The 23068-nt window shown below is 25.7% G+C and overlaps 1 protein-coding gene across 1 annotated transcript in view; it reads right to left on the bottom strand.

Moving 5' to 3' along the window:
* LOC136982371 (golgin subfamily A member 5-like) overlaps nucleotides 1–23068 on the bottom strand; it is a 28223-nt gene that overhangs the window by 4654 nt on the left and 501 nt on the right. Inside the window, exons 2-11 of the mRNA XM_067278853.1 lie at nucleotides 22497–23013; nucleotides 17056–17352; nucleotides 13762–13981; nucleotides 13376–13499; nucleotides 13145–13241; nucleotides 11429–11535; nucleotides 8833–9156; nucleotides 5074–5172; nucleotides 3773–3922; nucleotides 2230–2305 (exon numbers count right to left, since the gene is read on the bottom strand). Of these exons, the coding sequence (XP_067134954.1) occupies nucleotides 2230–2305; nucleotides 3773–3922; nucleotides 5074–5172; nucleotides 8833–9156; nucleotides 11429–11535; nucleotides 13145–13241; nucleotides 13376–13499; nucleotides 13762–13981; nucleotides 17056–17352; nucleotides 22497–22986 (1984 nt within the window). The 5' untranslated portion in view covers nucleotides 22987–23013. The remainder of the gene's footprint in view (nucleotides 1–2229; nucleotides 2306–3772; nucleotides 3923–5073; nucleotides 5173–8832; nucleotides 9157–11428; nucleotides 11536–13144; nucleotides 13242–13375; nucleotides 13500–13761; nucleotides 13982–17055; nucleotides 17353–22496; nucleotides 23014–23068) is intronic.

Below are 23068 nucleotides of genomic sequence, written 5' to 3'. Positions count from 1 at the left end.
TTTATTATAACTAGCTGAAAAACTTTTTATTGGCATATTTTAAAAAAATAATTTAAGATAGCCACAAGTTTAGTGTCCTTTTGAGTGTAGAACACAGTCAAATTGATCCAATCAACTATTGAAAATCATTTCTACACTTATTAATTTATTTATTTTCCAAGTTTATTAAATTTTTAAAAATTTAGTAAAACTGGATTTAAAAATATAGTGAATACACTACAATAACTGCCTTACCTATTTTATCCTTTTATGTTAAATGCACAATAATTCTGAAATTTTTCTTGTTCCAATTCTGAATTGAGTGTAAAAACGTTTTTGTTTTCTATGATTGTTTTGAATAAACTTATTTCTTGTTTTTATTATTCTTTTGAGTTTATCATCATTAAATTTCAATTTTCTACTAAGAAACCTCCTTAACAGTATTCTCTCTCTCACCCTGTTTTTCTTTGAAATCTTTATTTAACCAAACAAAATACTAGTTTTGAATCTGTTATTGAAGATTGTTTATTTTAATTTCAGTACAATTTATAAATTTCAATTAATACTGTGAAAAAATGATGCATACAAATTACTGCATATTCTAAAGATTTTATAAAATTACAAGGAAATATATGCTAAAAAAGAATATTTATCAGTATAAATTTCAATGTTTCTTATCAGCTAAACAACTAATTATTAAAAATTCATTCCATCATCTTCAGTCATAAAAAGAATCTAAAACAACATTCACATCATCTGAATTACAGATCCACCTCAAGCAGTTTTTTTTTAAATTGACATTTTCTGTATGAATGTTAATAATTAATTAGCATAATAATCAATTTTGTTATATTACATACTAATAAACTATATCACAAAATATATCAAATGAGCTGCAATAAATCCATCATTTTTATAATTATTATTATTCCATTTGCTATACAGTATAATAATATAAAAACATATATTATTACAGTCAAATTTATTTACTATTATTTAGTGAAGTATAGTATGTTAATTTGATTGTAAAATTAACACATAATGATAATTGTTACATAAGTAACAATATTACTTATGTATTATTAACACATGTAATATTGTACAACCAAATTAACTTTTTATTATTATTAAATGTATTATTAACATGAATAGTAAAATATACTCGTGACAGAGAAAATTTTATTGCATTTAAATTATAATTTAAACAAAAATAAATAACAATTACTTTATTTCAAAATACAGTAGAGCGTCGTTTATCTGAAAGCCGGTTAACCGGAAGCTTTCCAGTCGCACTGTGTCGTGCTGAATCAAACGAAAATTCAACACGAAGCGACACGCAATAAAGAAAAATTTCAATATCGGATAGGATAATATATTTTTTCCTACATAATCGGTTATCCGAACCACCCCAGTCCCCAATTGATTCGGATAAACGACGCTCTACTGTATTGGGAATAATGAATATGTTGATTTCATTTAATAATTTTGGAAGTAGAATCTACACATTTTTACCCTAATGCAATAAATATTAACATTATTTTAAAAAGTTTTAGATTAAACACAAAAACAGTTAAAAATATGAAATTTTTAAGATATAAAAATAGTTAGTAGTAGAATTTGAACAATAATTAGTAGATTATGTTTTAAATTTAACTCTCTAATAATTAAATGTTTGGCATTTTTCTGTTTGAAATTTTATTTCAAACAGAAATTTACTGTATCCTATAATTATATTCTGGAATAAACTAAACACAATAAATTATTATCCCAGAAAATTGTGTGTTCTTTTAACTGCAGACTAAACCAGAAAATACTCATTTAAATCATTCTATTATTTATTCCTTCTCCATGGTGAACTCATTTTATTTTTCCTATTATCATTCTTTTGCCAATTGCATTTCAATCAATCTTTGTACATTATCTTCTTGTTAATTTTACAAAACTTTCACAAGATTTATATTATGTAAAATGTATTTTATGCCAACCATTTCATTTTCAGTCACTGACATTAAGTTTATTTTTGATTCATTGATAAGAGAGTGAAAACTCAAATAATAAAATTGGTTTAATCATAGAAATAATCTTTGTATATTACTTTCATATAAAAAAATTCATTGTGTTAAAAAAAGCAAGCAAAGATAATAACAATTAATCTTCAATTCAATGTGTTTGTCATTAAATATTTTTGTTTTTTTAAGATATGTAAAATTTTATTATGAGGAAAAAAGAACAATAATATATCACACTTACATAATTCTGCTGCTCCTATACCAACAACAGTGTTTTGGCGACGTGATCCACTATCATGAAGTTCTCTCAGTTGTTGCTGGATTTAAAAATTTTAATATATTGAATTCTTATTAAAACAAACTGTTCAATCTAATTCTTATCAAATATTAAATAAAATATAAAATATAAAGTTGTGACTTGCTATAAGAGACCAAAAAACAATTGATTTAATTAAACTTAAATTATAACAAAATTATTCATGTAACAGATAAAATTAGGCTAAAATTACATTAAGTTATAAATTTAAACTATAAACAGAAATTTTCTATTTAATGAAAATTTTTATTAATTATTAAATGGGCAGGTCTAGATTAGCTTTTACATGGAATTTGATGGCATAACTGCTAATGCGCTTGCATTAATATGCAAATGTATGAATAGTTATTTAAGCATTTTGTGATCCATCTGTCAAGATGATCACAAAATGAGCCAAAAAGAGGTAAGATCCATCTGTCTTCCACATATTTCCTTAAGAGATATGTGGAAGTTGACAGATGGATCTTATCTCTTTTGGCTGTTTTCTTTTTTTACATTTTTGAAATAATTTGAAATAAATCATTTTTCGTTTTACTTTTTGTTTTACAAATTTTATTACTGTGATCCATGTATCAAGTTCCACACATCTCCTCCCATCCCTTTCGCATGAATAGATCCAGCTCAAGCTGATTTGTGTCTACTCTTTTGTTGCATGGACGACAGTATATTTGAAACTAGTAATGTTATGATTATGTAAATCTAAACAAATATAATAGTTTTAATTAAACTTCGAAATATTCTGTATTGAAATTTTTTAGATTAAAAAAAAATACTTGTTTTAATTAAAAAATCTAAAAAGCATATTCATGTAATTAATTGCCATTCATTTTATTCAAATTCTTCTGTCTAGACTGAACATGACCTTGAAATCCTTTAAAAGTTTAACATTATAATAGTAATACATCAAAAATATTTTCTCCATCATCATATACATTACTATATATAAAACTTGAATTAACAAATTAAATAAGATAGTTGACAACGAATATTAAACAGAAAAAAATAAATAATACTTTTATTTTTAAACGAAATAAATTATCTTTAATAGAAAGATTAAATAACAAGTTAGTTAGTTAAATAAGTTCTGGTTAATCTAAGTATTATTAACATGTAATTACTATTTATTCAATAAAACCTAAATAGTAAAGATATTAAGTCAGATACATTTTCTAATATAACTTATAAAAATAGTTTAATAGATAAAACAATATCAATTATGATATTTTGAATTTTTTCCATTTAGTATTTATTCAAATTATTGTATGAAATGAAATATATATCATCATACAATGATAGCAATAAGCATATTCTGCAATTATTTAAAAATGCAATTAATTCAATAAACTAAGTTTTTCACATTTGAACATTTAAAATAAACCTTTTTAATTATAACTTCTGACAGTAAAAGAAATATTTGTTCAAATTGAATTATTTTAATAAAAATATAAAAGTAAAATTAAGTTATTACCTCTAATCGTTCCAATTGGAGCACTAATGAATTTTTTTCTGTACTTAATGCTTCAACTACTGTTTGTTTTTGAATCAAACTTTCTGTTAATGCATGCAATCGTGTTTCTAATTCTGACTGACTGGAGACACTCAGAGATTTTGCTGTCAACTATAATAATAATAATATAATTAACCATTTTTAATTACTATTTTGATTTTAAAAATTCAAAAATGGCATGATTAAATCTGCAAATTTTGATCTTTTGAGCAAATGTATAAAAAATAAAAAAGGTTAATATTAAATATGAAAATATTTTAATCAAATATGACATCTCAATTTATAAAAGACAACTTTTACTAATATTTCTTCAATTATTACAAATGAAAAAATTTTCAACAAAATAAGAGATAAGTATTAACATCTTTTCTAAATATTTAAAATAATGTACTACATCTACATATTTCAATGTAAATTTTACTTTTAATATCAAATACAGAAATATAAAGTTTTGCAAATAAATGTTGTTTGAATATATTTCAGGAACAAATTCAATTTTAGAATTATTTCAATGTTATATAAAACTTTAATTTTAAATATTCAATAATAATTATAAAAATATCAAAATAAAGTACAGTAGAGCATCATTTATCCGAATGCCGATCAACCAAAACATCGGTTAACCGAAAGCTTTCCAGTCGGACTGTGTCGTGCTGAATCAAATGTTTTTTATACTAGATTAACTTCTAAACTATAATTCTTTTTTTGTTTTTATATTTTTCAATATATTTATTTTGTTTGTACAAAATAAAGAAATAATTTTTAACTATTATTATTACAAAAATTTTCGTTAGCTTAAAATCGATGAAAATTCAACACGAAGCGACACGCAACAGAGAAAAATTTCAACGTGGGATAAGTTAATATATTTTTTCATGCATAATCGGTTATCCAAAAAATAAGTTATCCGACATTAGCCCTTGCCCTAAGACTATGAAAACTAGCCTATTTTCACATAATCACCCATGCCCTCTTCAAAGCCCTAATATTTTTATGTGCAGGGTTTGCCATCCACAACCCCAGTCCCCAATTGATTTGGATAAATGACGCTCTACTGTAATAATATATTCAAATTGCTATAATTCATTTTAAAAAAATACATTAATAACTACATTCTTTACAAAATATAATCATTATTATAATATGTAAAAGATTATTGAAATCAGTATTTAATTTTAAAAATAATATTAATTTATATCTGAATGATAAATGTAAAAAAACAATTAAATTACTTATGATTTAGGCTTAGGATTTTTCTTTACCTGTTTTCGAAGCTTTTCTATTTCAGCTTCTCGATCTTGAATTCGAGATTGCAAATTAGTTTTTGTCCTGGTTAAATCTTCTTGAATGTATTTTATTTCCTTAAAAAAAGAAACCACATAATACTTCTTCATAATAAAATGATGCAGTTATTTTAGGATTAAAGATTTTATTATGCTATTAATATACTAAATATTGAAACTGAAATCATAATCAAGTGACTGTACAGTTATTATTACAACTCTTAAAGCATACTTTAACAACATTTAAATTTTACATTTTTATTAATAAATAATAATAATATAGTATAGAACCAATAAATAAATATAATAAAAATAAAAAGTACAGAAACTAAAAATATTCAAAATAACTCTTAAAACAGTATTAATTTTAAGTAGAATTTTCATTAGTTTTGAGTTTAAGATTAAAATTCCTTGTTTTTTCCTCAATATCTTGATTTTATATATACTGTTTATAATTATATCAATTATGTAGCAAAGATAAAAAAAAAATAGAAAGCACATTTATTCATTTTAAATTCCATACTAATTGGGATTATTTTAAAAAATGCAATGCTCTATTTGAAGTATCAAGTTATTTCTATAATATATATATTTTTAAGTCTTTTAAATAATATTTTTTCAAACATCAGTGAAAACATTGTTTACAGGGTTTCTACTCAAATTTTTGTTTTAAATTCCACAACTTATCCTGATCAACTTTGTACAAATTCTCTGACTCATGTCCCTTACAATATGGCACATTAACAAAGTAAAACAGCATTTGACTTACTATGCACATATGCTATTGCTTCCCTAACTTTTTAGTTAGTTATTTTTTCTAATTAACAGTTATATATTTATAATTGCCAAATTATTAAAACTAAAAATAAAATGTTTTATTAAATTAAAGTAGTTTATTCTGTTATTAATCCACAACCATAAATCTATATAGCTTTGAAAAAAGAAAAAAGCAATTGTTTGTTTATTATTCATTAACAAATACTGTGTAATCCATGTACAAAAATATATATTTATTAAATTTATCTCTTAATAAATTTCCTAAACTTTATAAAATTATTAATATAATTTAATATTAATAAACTGGAAAAAAATCACAAATTGTTTTGTTATATTAATACAATCAAAATTATTAAAATGAAAAATGATAAACACTCATAATACCATTTAAATTAAAATTATTAATCATTTTTTGTACTTTGAAAATTTTTGGAGACATTTATATGTATGTTTGGGAGAAATTTTGGATCCTGGAAATATTCTGTACCCCTTTTCATAAGTTGTATTGCACTACAAAACTTCTTGTTGCCTGCAGATGGTCATACATTTAGTCAAGCATATTATCAGCAAAAAAAAAATCAACAAGGCAGCCAAGGAGACAAATTTCCTAACTTTTTGACAATATTTGACAAATTTTTTGACTTTCCACAACTTTTTCCAAACACTAATAAAAATCCCTGATTTTTTCTAACTTTAATTAATATATTTAAGAATTTTATTAATTTACTTTCGCAACTAATTTTTAATAAAAAGTAAACATTAATTTACTTATATAATTTACATAGCTATTTAAAAACAATGATATAACTTAACTAATTGAAATTAGAAAATTTTTCAGACTACAAAACCTGAAAATTATTATGATATGTGTTATCTGATATATATGCTGTTGAAACTTAATTTTGAAAATTTTGCCAAAACCAATACATTGTTTGCTGATAAAACAATTAATATATCTATTGTTTGTTTTATATAAATATTTGGCTTGGAAATAAACAAAATGCTAACCAGTAACTGTAGAAAATAGAATTCTTTCCATTGTGAATAATTAATATATATACAGAATTGTCATATATGCTATCATAATAAGCTGTTAGTCCTTAAACTTCGTGTTGCTCTAAAGTATAATTACCTTGTAGTCAACTGATTTACTGTTCCCTGAATTACCCCCAATCCAGAAACGATGTTATACCACTCCTTAGTGAATTGTATTCCTTCACACATGTTTAAGAGATTCCTTTATGTAAACTTTTCTTAACTGCTATGTGTTCTTTAAATTTTCTTTTGTATATGTCATTTTCATAGTGTAAAATTTTAATCTGATTTTTATCTATTGTGCAACCTGTCTGTTCTGATGATACCGTGGTTATGTTTAAGATGTAGAGCGGCATCGTGTTCTTTTAATCTTTTACCCAGCGTTCTGCTTGTCTCTCCTATATAATAATATGGAGGTTGGCATGTACATTGTAAACTGTAAATGATACCTGCATTATCTGTTTTTTTCCTTTTTAATTTTTGTACCAATCTTATTGTGGAAATATTCCAAGTTATGTTCTTGTACTTTCATATTTAAGGAGACTATTGATTTAATATAAAGTAAGAGATTACTATTATGTCTGTTTTTATTATTATTTATTTTTAAATTAATTTTGTACTTACACCTAGCTCTTAATACTTTTAGTTATTATGAGGAGATGTAAAATGTAAGTCAGTCCAAAATGCATCTATTAATGTATGTAATCAGCAAAGTAAGTATAATTAAACCCTACATTTTGGATCATTGAATTACTGGTAGAATACCTATACACCTGCAAACAGGATTATGGAATTTTCTAGAATTATCTAACTGAAATATAGCCAGTAATCCCAACAGGTAAGGAAATATTCATCATTGGAATTTTTACTCTGCTTGTTAAAAAGTTACAACATAAGTGACTTTTAAAATCATTTTGAAGGTCAACAAAAAATCCCATCTGATTCTCCATGCATAATTTCCTAAGCAACTATATTAACTAAATTAATATATCTTCAATACTTTTGAAATGAGAAGAGTGCAAAGGACTTTTGAGACTCACTTTTATATACAGGGTGTGGCATAAAGAGTGGATAATCTGTTACCTGCAGATCTGACATCACGACTGTTCAGAAAATTAAACATTGTGTTTAGTAAAAGTGTCATAGTTTGAGTTATTGGACATTTTCTATTTTTTTGGAAAATGGACTCCCTCGTTCACATTTTTCAATGTGACATTGAAAAATGTAAAAAAAGTACTGTAACCTGTGCGACAAACTAACTAATAATTTGCCTATTGTACTGAGATGACACACTGGTGCTAATTTTGACTTGAGTGACGCCAGTGTGTCATCATACTACCTCTGTGCAACAACATTTTTTACTCTGCTTTGGACTAGCTATTATTTATGAATTTGTGCTTTAACCCCAGACTTGAATTTGCTTAGTGATTTGAACTTGTTTACCTGATGACACAAATAATAATTGGCTGTGACTTCGGACTTGATTTTGCCTAGTGATTTGCCTAATTATTAGTTAGTTTGTCATGCAGGTTACAGTACTTTTTTTTTACACCAAAAAAAAACCAAACAAAAATTTTGAATTATTTTTTGTTCTAAAAAACACCAAGTCTATGACACTAAAATGGCAGTTTATGTTTGATAGAACATGTATCCAAGACTAGTATTCAAAAAACAGACTGGAAAAAATTCTCGACTTGTGACAGTGACATTAAAAAATGTGAACGAGGGAGTCCATTTTCCAAAAAAGTAGAAAATGTCCAATAACTCGAAAACTCTGACACTTTTACTAAACACAATGTTTAATTTTCTGAACAGTCATGATGTCTCCTATCTGCAGGTAATGGATTATCCACTCTACGCCACATCCTGTATATTTATAAGAGTAAATCAAAAGGGAGGAACACACGCATGTACACATGTACATACCTCTTTTTGTTGTAAACATTCTTGTTCTAGAGATAATCTCTGCTGCTGTTCTTGCACAAACTGTTCTTCCATATTTTTTAATTGGTCTTGATACTCATTTATATCACTTTGAGCTATTCTTTCAGTTTCTTGTAATTCTGATTGAAAATTTTCTACATTCTTATTAGCTCGTTGCAATTCCTCCCTAAGAGTTTCACATTCCTGTCTCAATTCTTCTAATTCAACATTTAATGCTGGAGAATCTATTATAGTTTCAGAACCATCACCAGGTTCTCGATACATCAGCTGAGAATCTTTTAAACTAGAAATCACTTTTTCTTTTGACTAAAAGAAATATAAATTTTTATATTATATAATCACATTTTAACAACAAAGTACATACCTCTTTTTATTTGTTATTATTGTTGTATTATTGTTATTTTAAATATAAATAAGGATAATTTAAAAATGTTTTAATAAATAATCTTTAATAATAACATTCATTATATAATTATGTACTATTATAATAATTAAATATACTAATATTTTTAGTTTGTCAGATATAAATAAACTTTGTTCAAGTTATTATGAAACAATCATAATATATGTAAAACAAACTTTCAATAGTGTCTTTCAATATTATCTATAAAACCACAAGCTATGAAATAATATTACATTGTTGGCAAAACAAACAAAAAAGTTATACCTCTAGTTATTTTTATGATGATTATATTACTGTTTTACTAATTTAAATATTTATGAACTTATTTACTATTTTCTATTGCAATAAAAACAATTACATTAAAAAATACAAAACTGCAACATAAACACATTTAATAAATCTAATATGTTATATTATTAATTTTTCAATTATTTGAATTCAAAAATTTTAATTATTTACTTTCATTTCACATCAATTTAATGAATATAAAATTTAAATTTTATCTTGTCTATACATTAGGCGATTTAGTTACACGACAAATCAAATAAATTCCAATCAAATAAAATTTTTAATCTTACTGAAGTCTTTTTCATTAAGCTAAGAGGCTTTCACTCCACCTATTGTTTAAATAATTCATTAAAAAAGTGTTTTCTTACAAGATTTAAATTTCTTTATGTATTAATTCCATAATTACTGAAAGTATAAACATTTTGCAATTATTATTAAAACTATACTGCATATTGTTTATTAAAACTTGAGTTGACATATACTACTTCTATTTTAAAAAACTAAGTACAGTAGAAACTCAATTTAATATTTTCTGATTTAACATATTTTTTCACTGGTCCCTTCAAATCTTCATAAACCTCAATATTGATATTACAACATTTAATATCTTTCAATTTTTCACCTCAAATAACATTTAAAAAAAAAAAAAAAATGTATTGTATTTCATGTTCAGATGGATAAAAGTTTAACAAATTATCATGATAGTTTACCATTTTGTGACAGTAAGAGGACACCTCATTCTTTAGTTTTGGCATCTTGGCTACCCTTGCTGGACTCAGAGATTGGTATAACAAATAAAGTGATATCACGTTAGTTTTCAAAGTTCACTACAGATTTTGCAGTCCAGATACAGTATTCCTGTACAACTATTAATACAAACCCACTTGTTGCCAGACATTATGGCAACAAGTGCAAAATGCAAAAGAAAATACTTAATGCACAATAATGGTTACATTCAAAAGACAGCTTAACAGTTTATTAAATATGTATAAAACATGTATAGAGGCACCAATTATTGTACCTTATATTGCAGGCATGGGCAAATGCGGCTCTTTTTGAGTTACATGCAGCTCTTGCTGAAAGTGCTATCCTTCCCAGCCTTACCATACTATTCGTCACGACAGTACAGAACTGCAGCTCCCATGCATTTTGCAAAACCTACATTTTGGCTCCCACTGAACTCTTGCTTGCCCACCTCTGTTATATTGTATGAAATAAAAGCTTTCAACAGCATTAGTAATATATGTCTTCTTTTTTTTTTTTCTTTTCTTTATTCATTTGGAATGTAGCTACACATGTATTTGTACATTCTGCATGTTTTTAATAATGTTCAGATTTTACATATCCTGTGATTTAATATATTTTTTCACCAATTCATTGAAAAATGTTAAATTGAGTTGCTACTGTATGTGAATTCTAAAATATCAATAATACGCAATCCTAATATAAATATTAAGTTGTCTTAATTTTCCATGAAATATACTTAAACCATTAATCTCAGTAGTATTAACCTCTAACTCATTTTTAATTACATAATACAGTATTTAGTAAATGTAACAAAGATAAAATTGTCTATATTTTAAATATTAAACATGTAATATTTTAAATAAATATCACAAAACTTTAAAAGCTATTATTTGTAATTAAATGTAATAATTCAGTAAAAAAGCATGTTAAATTTCTAAATATGTAATCATTAGTTTTTCTTTATACTGTACATAATGATCACAGAAACAAATGTATTATAATCAATATTACAAAACTAAAACATAATTAATATACAGTGTATTATATAGGTCATATTTATCATGAAAATGAAGTAAATTAAATATCAAAAAGTTGTAATAAATCTATCTATGTACTGTACATAAATTAGAAAGTAAATACCTGTAAAATGCGTTGAGCTTTCTGTTTATAATCAGAAAATTCTCTTTTTAATGTTTCCAGATTCAAAGAAGCAAATTTGTATTGACTTGACAATTCTTTATTATGAGCTACAGATTAATAAAAATTTTATAAAAATAAATAATTTTGATAATGGTATAAATGAACTGTTTAAATAATAGAATATAATGTTTGTCAATTTACTTTTTCAGATATAAAAAAAGGAATTAGATTAAGTTACTAATTCTTTGAACTTATTCTTAACTCAAAACCAAAAAATCAAAATTTTGTTGAAAACTTAACTATCAAATAATTCTCCAGCAAAAATTAATACAGTCAAACTTTGAGTATCAAATGCCTCATTTTTCAAACAATTCAGTTCACAAACAGAATTTCAAACTTATAATTGCACCAGTTGCCATACAATAATTTGGTTGCCAAAGAAACTACTTGGTAAGAGCCAGCCACAGATTAGACACACAGACAGTCAGCTTCCTATACTTCCTTTGGTTAAAGAAAGTCAATGGCCCAATCAATCAATGACAGGACTACTGATTCAGAAGTTAGTAGCACTGAGATCACCTCAAGTCACAACACAAATTGACAACATTGCTATTTAAATTAGATTTCAATGCACATGCAGGAAAGATACTACTTCCGTTTTTTGGTACACAACACAGTCAAATCAAAATCAAATTAATTAATAAAAACTGCAATAATTGACATTCACATAATATAAATGGTATCCAAGAATTTGTGTTTAAATATACTTAAGTCAAACTAAATAACAAAAATATATTAATATATTATATTATATTGCATTTTTATACATGAAATACAGCTAAAAAAAAAAAGACAGGCTTTATTTTGGGGGTCAAGAATGGATTAATTCACTTTATATTGTTTCTAACAAAAAATTTTGTTTAGATTTTAGAACAAATTGGTTTTTGAACAACTTTTAGGAATGAATTGTTTGAAAACCAACATTTGACTGCATTTTCTTTTTTAATAAAACTTATTTCTTATTTAAAATAACTGGATCTGTAGTTATAAAAGTTACACAACACTTTTACCCCATTAGTTCATTTTTATCAACTCTAACATTTTCAACTTTATTTAAAAGTCATCTGGAAGTATTTAAAGATCTGCATTACAGGTTCTGTTAGAGTGAAAAAGACATTTAAATAAGGTTGAAAACATTAGTGTTGATAAAAATAAATAAAAATAAACAGAGATGTTGGGTAGCTTCTTATTTTCTTAATTTTACAAATTTAAAAATCAAACATTCAAAACTTAGATATAACAGTGAAATAAGAAATTTTAATAATTATAATGAGTAAAAAATATTTAAAACAGGGAAAATATTAATTTATCCTCTCTTTTTTAATACACAAATAAAACAAACTATAATGATGATTTTATAAACAAGAAAATCATCATAATGACTTATTAAGTGTGATTTACAGATTTTATTTTTTAATATTTTTGCAATTAATCATATTAAATTAAATCAAAAAAGCATAACAAATAAAAATGTATTTAAAGGTTTATTTTATTCTACTAAATTATAAAATAAACTTAAAATATGCAGTTATTGTTCAATTAATTTATCAAATATATAAATAAAAACAAAAAATCATATTTTAAAAAAAATATATATTTTTTCTGTTTTATTCCTTTCACATATTATTCATAGATGTATGTTTAATTTGATACAACCTTTTTCTTCTGCCATCATTTTTTGTGTTGCAGTCAAACTTTCTGCAAGTTTTTGTTTTTCATCCTCCAACTGACTTATTCTATGCATATTTTCAGCCTAATATATAAAAATATATTTTGATACATTAAACCTAATTGAATTCAAAAATTTCTCTATATATTCAGTTATCAATTATCATTATGTAAATTAAAATGTACAGTACAATAAACTAAATTGTAATAAAATAATACCTGAGCTAATTTATAAGCATCCTTTTCACGTTGAAGAGACATTTCAGTTTCTTGCAATTTCTCTTTTACAGACTCCAACATCTGATTATGCAATCCACTTGAATTATTATGATCTTGTAATAATCTAAATGTGAAAAATGTATCATTAAATTGGATTATTTAAATTTATAAAATTTTGAATTTACATTTGTTTACATAAAGTTAATATATGTATGTCATTCAAAACCTACTACATATTTTATATACATTTTTGAAAAAATGAATTTACAAAACATATTAGAAAAATTACAAAAAAATTAGCAAACGTTTTACCATAAATATTAATTTAGTATATTAATTAGTTCATTATAATGAAACAAATATAATGTTGAGATTAGTAGTCAAACCTTTCATTTTCTGTATGTAACTTTTCTACTAATGATCTTTTCACTTTAAGTTCTTGATCTGCTTCTTGTAATCGTACACGTAACACTGCTAATTGAGAATCTTTTGCATTTAAACTTGCAGTTAAATCAGCTTCTCTTTCCTGCAATTCTCGAATTAATCGATCACTGTCAGATACTTGACAATTCCAATGATCTAATTTCTTTTGCATTCGTTTCATTTCTGAAATAAACTTACATACATATACATACATGCATACATAAATAAATACATACAATTAGGAAATGATATACAATCCAAGATAAAATGATTTAATAATAGAAATATTTTCTTATGTAAATTTTCTCTAATGATGTATAAAGATGAAATGCTGGCAAGGGCACTTGTACTGTACAACTTTCTTGGCGCTCATAATTTAGAGTCAAAGTTATACGTAGCACTATCTTTTATGAGCTTTTATTAAAAAATAATTTTTATATTATTATTAATTATTATAAAAATGAGAAAAGGGCTGTTGTATAGATTGCACCCTATGTAATTTTGGGACTTTGAGTATATATCTGAACTCAGGGAACCGAGACGAGTTCAACGATACCCTACTTTTTGACCGGAGACAAAAAATAAGAAAGTTATGATATTTACAATTTCTTGCCTTTCACAATGCATTCTTTGCCATTTTAGAGTTTTCCATTAGGTGGCATTTGACTGTTTGTGCTCCTGATGGACTCTTCCTGGAGGGGAACTGCCAGCAGGCCACCCAGTGTTTAACATCACTAGTTATTGATTCACAATAGTTCTTGAACAGAAGAAAAAAAAGAAATGTATACTGAACTACAAGCAGCACCACCTAGTGGAAAACTCTAAAATGGCATAGAATGCATTGTGAAAGGCAAGAAATTGTAAATATCATAACTTTCTTATTTTTGGTCTCCGGTCCAAAAGTAGGATATCATTGAACTCGTCTCAGTCCCGAGTTAAGATATATACTCAAAGTCCCAAAATTCCATAGAGTGCAATCTATACAACTTCCGAGAAAAGGCTTATTTTGAAGGAGGAGTGAGTTTCTAAACAAATTAGAATATCTCATGATTTCTTTTACATAACTTTTTGTATTCAATTCAAACTATTTTCCTTAAAACAAATTTTTTTTAAAAAAACTCAAGCATTTTCAGCCGATCTATCCATAATCAAGAATAAATTACAGAAGCAGACATCAAGAAAAGATACAAGATTACTACTAACTAAACATGTTCCCACCAAGATGAATGTAAATAAGTGTCCTTATGGCTACTTCCAGTAACACAAACAAGAAAGTTAACCACACACATAGTCAACTTTAATCCCAAAAAACAGCATTTTATTTTTATTTTAAGTTTTGGTGTCATTAGTGTGTATATTTTGTAGCACACACAAAAGTATTATAATAAATATAATGATATGAAATAACTAAATGAAAGAGATAGGACTATAAGGAGAGAGAAACTAAATAGTACTAGCAACTATAGTAGACTAATGCTATCTAACTACCAAACATATCAATTACAGTTGAGTCCACATAAGTCAACATCCCAAGGGAAGTGGAAATGTGTCAAGTTATCTGATATGATGACTAAAGCAAAGTTAAAAAAAACACAAAACTACAATTAGGAAAATACAGTAGTGCAATGTACTACCTCTCTGACCATCCATCACTGGCACTAAAGTTGGTCTCCAAGTACCTCAGCGATTTCCATCATTTTTTGTTTCAGTATTGGTCCTGAAACAGGACGATTCGATGAATGAATTTGCTTTAGCCAATGTACCAGAGCATCTTCAACATCTTTGTATGGCGACTTTCTCTGGCGTTTTCAAGACAGCCACGACAAAGACCCAAAAAAAAGTTTCTTAATTTCCTTTTTTTTTCTTTGGAATTCACACCAATATTGTTTTCGGGAGGTTTTTTGTTTTGCAAATTCAACTTGCAAAGTTTTCTTACATTCAAATTCAAACACAAGTTTGTATTTTTCCTTCAGCATAAGAGTTGTTAGCTTTTGGACACTCATTTCTAACAGAAATGTGAAAAATGTGCTGCAAATAACGCATGATGTGAGAAAATGCAAAATCGGATTCTGCTGTGACATTGATATAGATTGTATATTTTCTTTTTGTTTATCTGTTATAATTTTATATATAAAAATACATAAAATGTTAAGGCATTTTTTTATTAATATGTATATATTAATAAATAAATTGACTCCCCTCCTGAAAAAAATGAGTTTACACTGCACAGTGTGGTGTGAACTCATTTTTTTCAGGAGGGGAGTCGATTTATCAGACATCTAAATGAGTATGGGACAGCAAAAGTATGTTGAATTATCCAGTGGTGATGAGTTAAATGGTGTCAAATAAACCAGAGTTTTTTTTAACATTAATGCCTATGTAAGTCGACCAGGATCACAGAAAACTGACAATTTAACTGACGGTGTCAAGTTATACCTATGACAACTTATGCGGGCTTGATTGTAATTATGGCACATTAATTTTCACACTTATGTTGCAACTAAAACAGCCACAAGAATATTTCTCTGTTGTGTTTACTTATGTTTGTCCAATTATGGGATGCAGTTAGTAATAATCTGATGTTTTTTCTCAATCTTTAATTCTCTAATCAATTCCAATGATAGGCATATGGCCTGAAAATGTGTAAAATTTCTAAAATGATTTTTTTCTGAGAAAAACAGTTTCAAGTGAAGTTGCATTTGAGGAACTTTCTTAACAAATGTCTTTGTATTCATATAAATAATAGAATAATTTACTTGATTTATATCATATACTTGTTCAATATCTATTTTAAAATTAATTTATATAAAAGAAAACAATAAAAATTTAATTATTCTTCCAATAATTTAAAAAATCAGATAATTATAAAAGATTAGTCATAGCCAATTCACTTTTCATATTTGATTTGACGCTTTTATAAATGTTTTGATTTTTATTATAATAGAAACAAAATCTTTTTAATATTAATCCAGCAATGTTTGTATTTATAATTCAATTTTATTATAAAAATAATATGAAATAATTTTCAAACTAAATTTTGGCATTACTCTTTTCTTTTTACTCTTTCTGAAAATAAATAAATTTATGTAATGAAATGAAAGAAAAACTAAATTTTAATTAATTACATAAATGCATATTATATAAATATTAATAGTGATAAAATTAATTTAGTATAATAAATTTTATTACCTAATTTTAAAATCATGTTATGACAAATAGAACTTTAAAATTAAATCACAAAATTTATTTTTTCTAACCTGCCTCAATGTCTTTATTTCTATGCAATAAACTTGTTGTTTCTTGATTAAGAGAAACTATTTCCTTTCGTAATAGTTCATTTTCTTTTTTCAAATTGTCATCTACAGTATTTATCATATTGGATTCAGGAAGTTGCTTTATTGTCTTGATTTCTGAAATTTTCTCTTCATAGAGAATTTCTAAATTATGTTCCTCAGTATTTTTATCTTCAACCATCAAATTCCTCTCCTTTTCAGCAATAAGAGAAATATTTTCACTTTCATTCATTTTAGTTTGTTTTGTATCATGGAAGTTATCTGTAAATCATAATTATAAAAAATAAATTATTTATAGATTTATAAGTAAAAAGAAAGGTAAAATAAGATATCGTCTATACAATTATGTAGAAAGCAAAGTAAATAAATACTTTTTTAAACTTATTATTTTAATTTTTTTTAAAAATATAACAAAACTAAACTAAAATTTTATTCAAACTAAATAGGCTACTATTTCTAATGTAATGAGAATTTAGATCTTATAGAAATCCATTATCATGATTCAATTAATGTTTTAAATTCTAATCTCATATAAAAGTTTTAAAAAAGAGAGAGCCCTATTATTAAAGCTATTCCTTTCCTATATGTACATTTTGATTGGTTTATCCCAATTTTTCAATATATCTGTTTATTGTAATCACTTTATATTTTCATATACTGATAACGGTATGTCGGGTAAGTAATTAGGTGTATAATTAGTAAAAATTCTGGTTTTGCAGACTCTGGCATTAAAAGAACATCATAAAATATTAAAACATATATAACCTTAAAGATTTATTAATTATAATTACTGTTTTTATACAAATAATAGCTGTGGTTACTATTATAAACTGAAATTTTCTCTGCAGTTACTATTTGAGGGCAATTATTATTTGAACAACATCGATATATTATTAAATAACTAATTCACTCAGTCTATAACTGAAGTAAGAAATGTCAGCAATTTAAACTACTGTGCTGTGAGAAAATAATGATTAAAACAATTAACATTTAATGTTTAAAGTTTAAACACTTGTTAAAACTGACAAATGTGGCCAAAAAAAAAATTTCTATTTACTTGAAGAAAAACTAACAATAAACAAATTCTGATTACAATAAGCGAGTTTTATAAGTGCATTTTAACTTATACAGCACATTTTTGACATACTAATTCTGTAACATTAAAAAACAACAGATAACAATATCTGTAATTATAATAAGCAGACGCTACTGTACTTAAAATTTGGTATTTACATTTTATTCATTTTCAAAGAAATAATATAGCAATATAAAGCATTTTTATATTCATTTTCACAGATATAAGTTTTGGTTTTTATTAGTATTTACAGTGATTCATGATTTCATATTCAAAAACACTTTATATATATAACAACATAAGCAATCCATTTCTTTTTTTACTAAGTGCTTATAACAACTGAGCTCGTTACGTTTTTAATTGGATTATATTCAATTTAAAATTATAATTAACAATTGGGCAAATCTTTGCAAGATAGATTCTATCATTAATCATAATTTGAATTGAATAGAGTTTAATAAAAAATATTAACAAGTTTAATTGTTTAGCTAACTTTATATATACCATAAAACAAAATCATAATACAAAATTAAAGATCTATACTATTTAACTAAACAGGTTTAAGTATATACATCTAAATTTTTAAAGGTGATCTACAATTCAAAAACTATAAAAATAAATATAAAAAATATATTAAAATAAAATCAAAATATACTTATAAAACTTTACTTATTGTAATCAGAATTGTGATTATAGTTACCATTATTTTCAGACAAAGCAAAAAATAGCTTAAACATATCTATTAGCTTCAAAATATAGCTGATAATGTACACTTGTTATCAGTCTTATCGTTTCATTATTTGTTCATCACAATTTCCATTAGTTGTAATTTTATTTATTTATTCTGTCCTATTAATCATTTATTATAGACAAGACAGGTTCCAAAGTGATTACAATACATGGATTCTACTACACATTATTTAATTTTAAGTCTTCAGTAAAGCAAAGCTTACAAAATTTAACTTTAAATATATTATAATAATAATAAGATTAACACTATTAGAAAAGAAGAATTTCTATTTACTTGAGTGTGAAAAGATTCTGCATACTGCAATTTATGCAGATAACTTGAGTTATCTCTGTTTAAAAGAAAATTTGAAAGCAGATGTCAGTTATGTGATAACTGAATTTAAACTGAAAATAAGAACTTATCAATCATGCTTTTCCTTTGTTTTATAAAATCCTTTAGAAAATAAAGGAAAAGCATGTTTGATGAGAAAGATGTTCTTGATGACTTTAGAGGTCACCAAGAGCATCTTTAGAAAACATGGAAAGTCCTTGTTTATCACAAGCATATTCACTAATTCAATTGCCTTTGCAATTTTACCCAAAGCCATCAAAGCATATACAGTACATACATCTTGAATTTAGATCGCTTCCATTCACTTTTTGTACATAAATCCACACTATGATCATTATTATTATTAAACATTTCTACCTGAACTTGAATCTTGAAAGCTGATAAATTTCTGCTTAATTCTCCCCTCTGCATATACCATTTCAAATAACTATTTAGAAACTAACTGTTGAGTTCATTGTATACTAACTCATTGCTTTTTTTTTATTACTATAAAATGAATATTGATGAATTAAATAATGATATACATTTAAATAATAGTACTAGCTTGACTGTAATATTTCTCCATGTTTACATATAACAGCATTACTTTCTGCTACAGGGATAACTAAATTAAAACTAAAGATAACACCACTATCATTTGCTTTGTTTGCTTCATTTTTTAAACTCTATACTGTAGAAATTTGTTTTATATTAATTAAAGTAATATTCATATAAAATTTAAATTATTATTAATAACTTTCAAGGTAGAAGATGGTATTAAAGTAAATTTAATTTAATTTTAATAGCAAAATTGATTGACACTTTAACTCACGTTATATTGGATATTAATGATATTAAAATTGTTTTCTATTTAGTTTTTTATAACTATATTTTAGCATTTATCATCATCATCACCTATTTTATAAATATAATTACATCTAATGAATTAAATAATCAAATTCTGGATTATTCATGCTACAGTTTGACTAACTATTATTGATTATTTGATGAATGGGTTTACCCCTTTCATCCCAGAGTGAGTTAGGTTTTAAAAAATGTAACATTTATGGAAAAATTTAATCTCTTGTCTTCTACTTTATATTTTTAGTAAACTAGACAATATTTTCTTCTTCCAATTCAATTGTGTTGAATAACTCAGACAATTCAGGAAAATGCAGTGAGTGTGAATGACTACTAGATATCATGTTTGTCTTTATGCTAGAAAATTCTATGCATAATCACACAAAACTTACAAAAACCATGTGCAGAAAAATTTTCTAATCTGTCAATAGATATCATTAGCTGTCTGTAAAGTTTCACATTTGTCCATAAATATATGAGCATACTACAAGGCAAACTTGAAGAACATATATATATATATATATATATATATATAGATATATATACATACATGCTCACTCTGTAGAGCCCACCACAGGTATCACATATACAGGGTGGGTCCAACGAAAATGAAACGGCAGAGTGTTCGTGTTTGTCCAAGCAAATCGCTCGAACAGGTCGATTTTATTCTCGAGGGGACATCTTTTGCAATAAAGTTTTTGCAATTCTGAATACAACAGACGACAAAAAATTTTAAAAACTCATTTATTTTGTATTAACTAAACAAACATTTATTTCGAAAAAAAATGTTTGTTTAGTTAATATTCAGATTCGCAAAAACTTTATTGCATAAGATGTCCCTCGAGAATAAAATCAACCTGTCCGAGCGATTTGCTTGGACAAACACGAACACTCTGTCATTTCGTTTTCGTTGGCCCACCCTGTATACATATATGGAAGTTAGTGGCATAGCTACGGTTCTCCGGGCCCGGTGCAGAACCAGATTTGTGGGCCCCAAAAAAATTTTTCGGCAGGTGTGTCCTTTTTCTGTAATGGTAATCAAGAACATCCAAACAAGAACAAGTAATTTTTTCTATAAATTTTGGCTTTTGAATTTATTTATTTCGTTAAAACCATTGCGTTTAGATGTTCAATTTCTTTTGTTTGATGAATGATGCGTTAGGTATCTTTTTGTTTTGTTTACGTAAACAGACCAAAATATTTTTGTGTAGTGGTTTATATAGTGTATAACTAGATTACAGTTGAGTTGGTTTTCCTGTGTAATAGGGGCCCCAGCTTGAGCATCCAAATGCCAAATTTTGCTTTGTTCTGATTGCTTTGAAGAATTTTTCAGGTCTTTTTTCTTGTGATTTTGGGGCTCCCATAAGTCTATCGCTTTCCAGGGGCCTGGTGTGGACCGCATCTACCACACCCCCCCTAGCTATGCCACTGATGGAAGTACTCATCAAACAGGTACATGGTAACATACTTAAAAATTGTTTCATATGTATTGTAAGTTTCAAACAAAGTGTAAGAACACGAGTAAAGTGTTGTTATAACTTTTCATTTCAAGTAACTTTTGGCATCAAGCTTGACTTTATAATAAGCATATATGGTATATATTAGTACTTTCAACAAAGTTTATTTGTTGTCTTCAGGCAAAAGATTTTGAAAATAGAACATGGTAAACAAAATTTTATGTAATTAAATAATGATGCATATTACTTTTTATATTTAACATAAAAACAACTTGATAATTCAGAACAGTAAAACAAGAAAAAAATTTTTAACTGTTTAATTACACGTTCTAAACATATCATGCCAGAAATAATAACGTTAAATGTAACCAGCCGAATTTTTCAGTGTGTCGTGATGTAGTAAATAGTAAATTTGCAGTTACAAACAGTGCAAAAATCCATTCAAATGTAAATTTTTGGCAAACAGAATCAAAATTTCTTATAGAAAAGAAATTTCTATTCATTATAAATTATCATGCCAAAATATTGTCAATATTGTGATATTGCTAAGAGATTGAGTAATATTATAATGAAGATGGAAAAAATACAAAAAGTTTATTAAATCTAAGTTGTTATCAAAATGCTGGTAAAGTAATTATTAAATCAAATGAATATTTTTAAGTCTCTTAGATAAATTAAATACAAACAAGCCCAGAAATGTGAAACTAATATAGCTATACTATTTTCATGAGCACATCTGAAAATAAGAAAAATGGAAATTTGTTGTTTTGTGGTATACTTATGCAAATTATAGAACAATACTAATCATTACATTGTACATTGCAATCTTTACTTGACATTAACATCATAACTCAATAAGTTAATTAAATAAAATCAATAAAATAAAAAAATTATATTAATAAATTTAAAAGAGTAAGAAAAAATGAAATAACACTAAAAAGTTCATAAATACCAGAAGTTTGATAAGTTTCATCAATTTTCTCCATTTTAACTAAATTAAGATTAATTTCGGGTTTTTTCTCCAATGCAACATTAAATGAAGGCGAAGAAACGTTCTTGGGAGTTAACGGCTTCTTAGTAACAGAAACGGTCTCGTTACTATTCAAAAATTCTAACAATTTTTCGTCATCGTCGGCAACTTTACTTTTTCCAACCGTCTGTTTTGTAGGCGATGAGAAAAGTTTTGTCGTAGCGGCAACTTTCTGGGAAAAAGAAGGTATTTGTTTATTTACTTCAGCCGACGCATAGTCCGACCTCATTTGATAATTTTCCTTTCTACCAATCGTCTGAGGAAAATGCGAAACGCTATTCAAATTAACAAAAGTCTCTCCGATACGATTTTCGCTCTGAGTCTGACTTTTATGTAGTGCTTGAGCAGCAGTCTGATCGACCTGATTCAATAAATCTTCAGCTTTTCCAACGATACCTGACAACCATGACATATCTGTGGAAAAGAATATGTTAAGTACCTGAAATAAATAATAATATTATTATTATCCAGACAGAACATTATATAACTATTTG

Source organism: Centruroides vittatus, unplaced genomic scaffold (genome assembly GCF_030686945.1).
Source record: "Centruroides vittatus isolate TY-2023 unplaced genomic scaffold, ASM3068694v2 contig_824, whole genome shotgun sequence".
Lineage (NCBI taxonomy): Eukaryota > Metazoa > Arthropoda > Arachnida > Scorpiones > Buthidae > Centruroides > Centruroides vittatus.
This window is presented reverse-complemented; position numbering and strand designations above follow the sequence as displayed.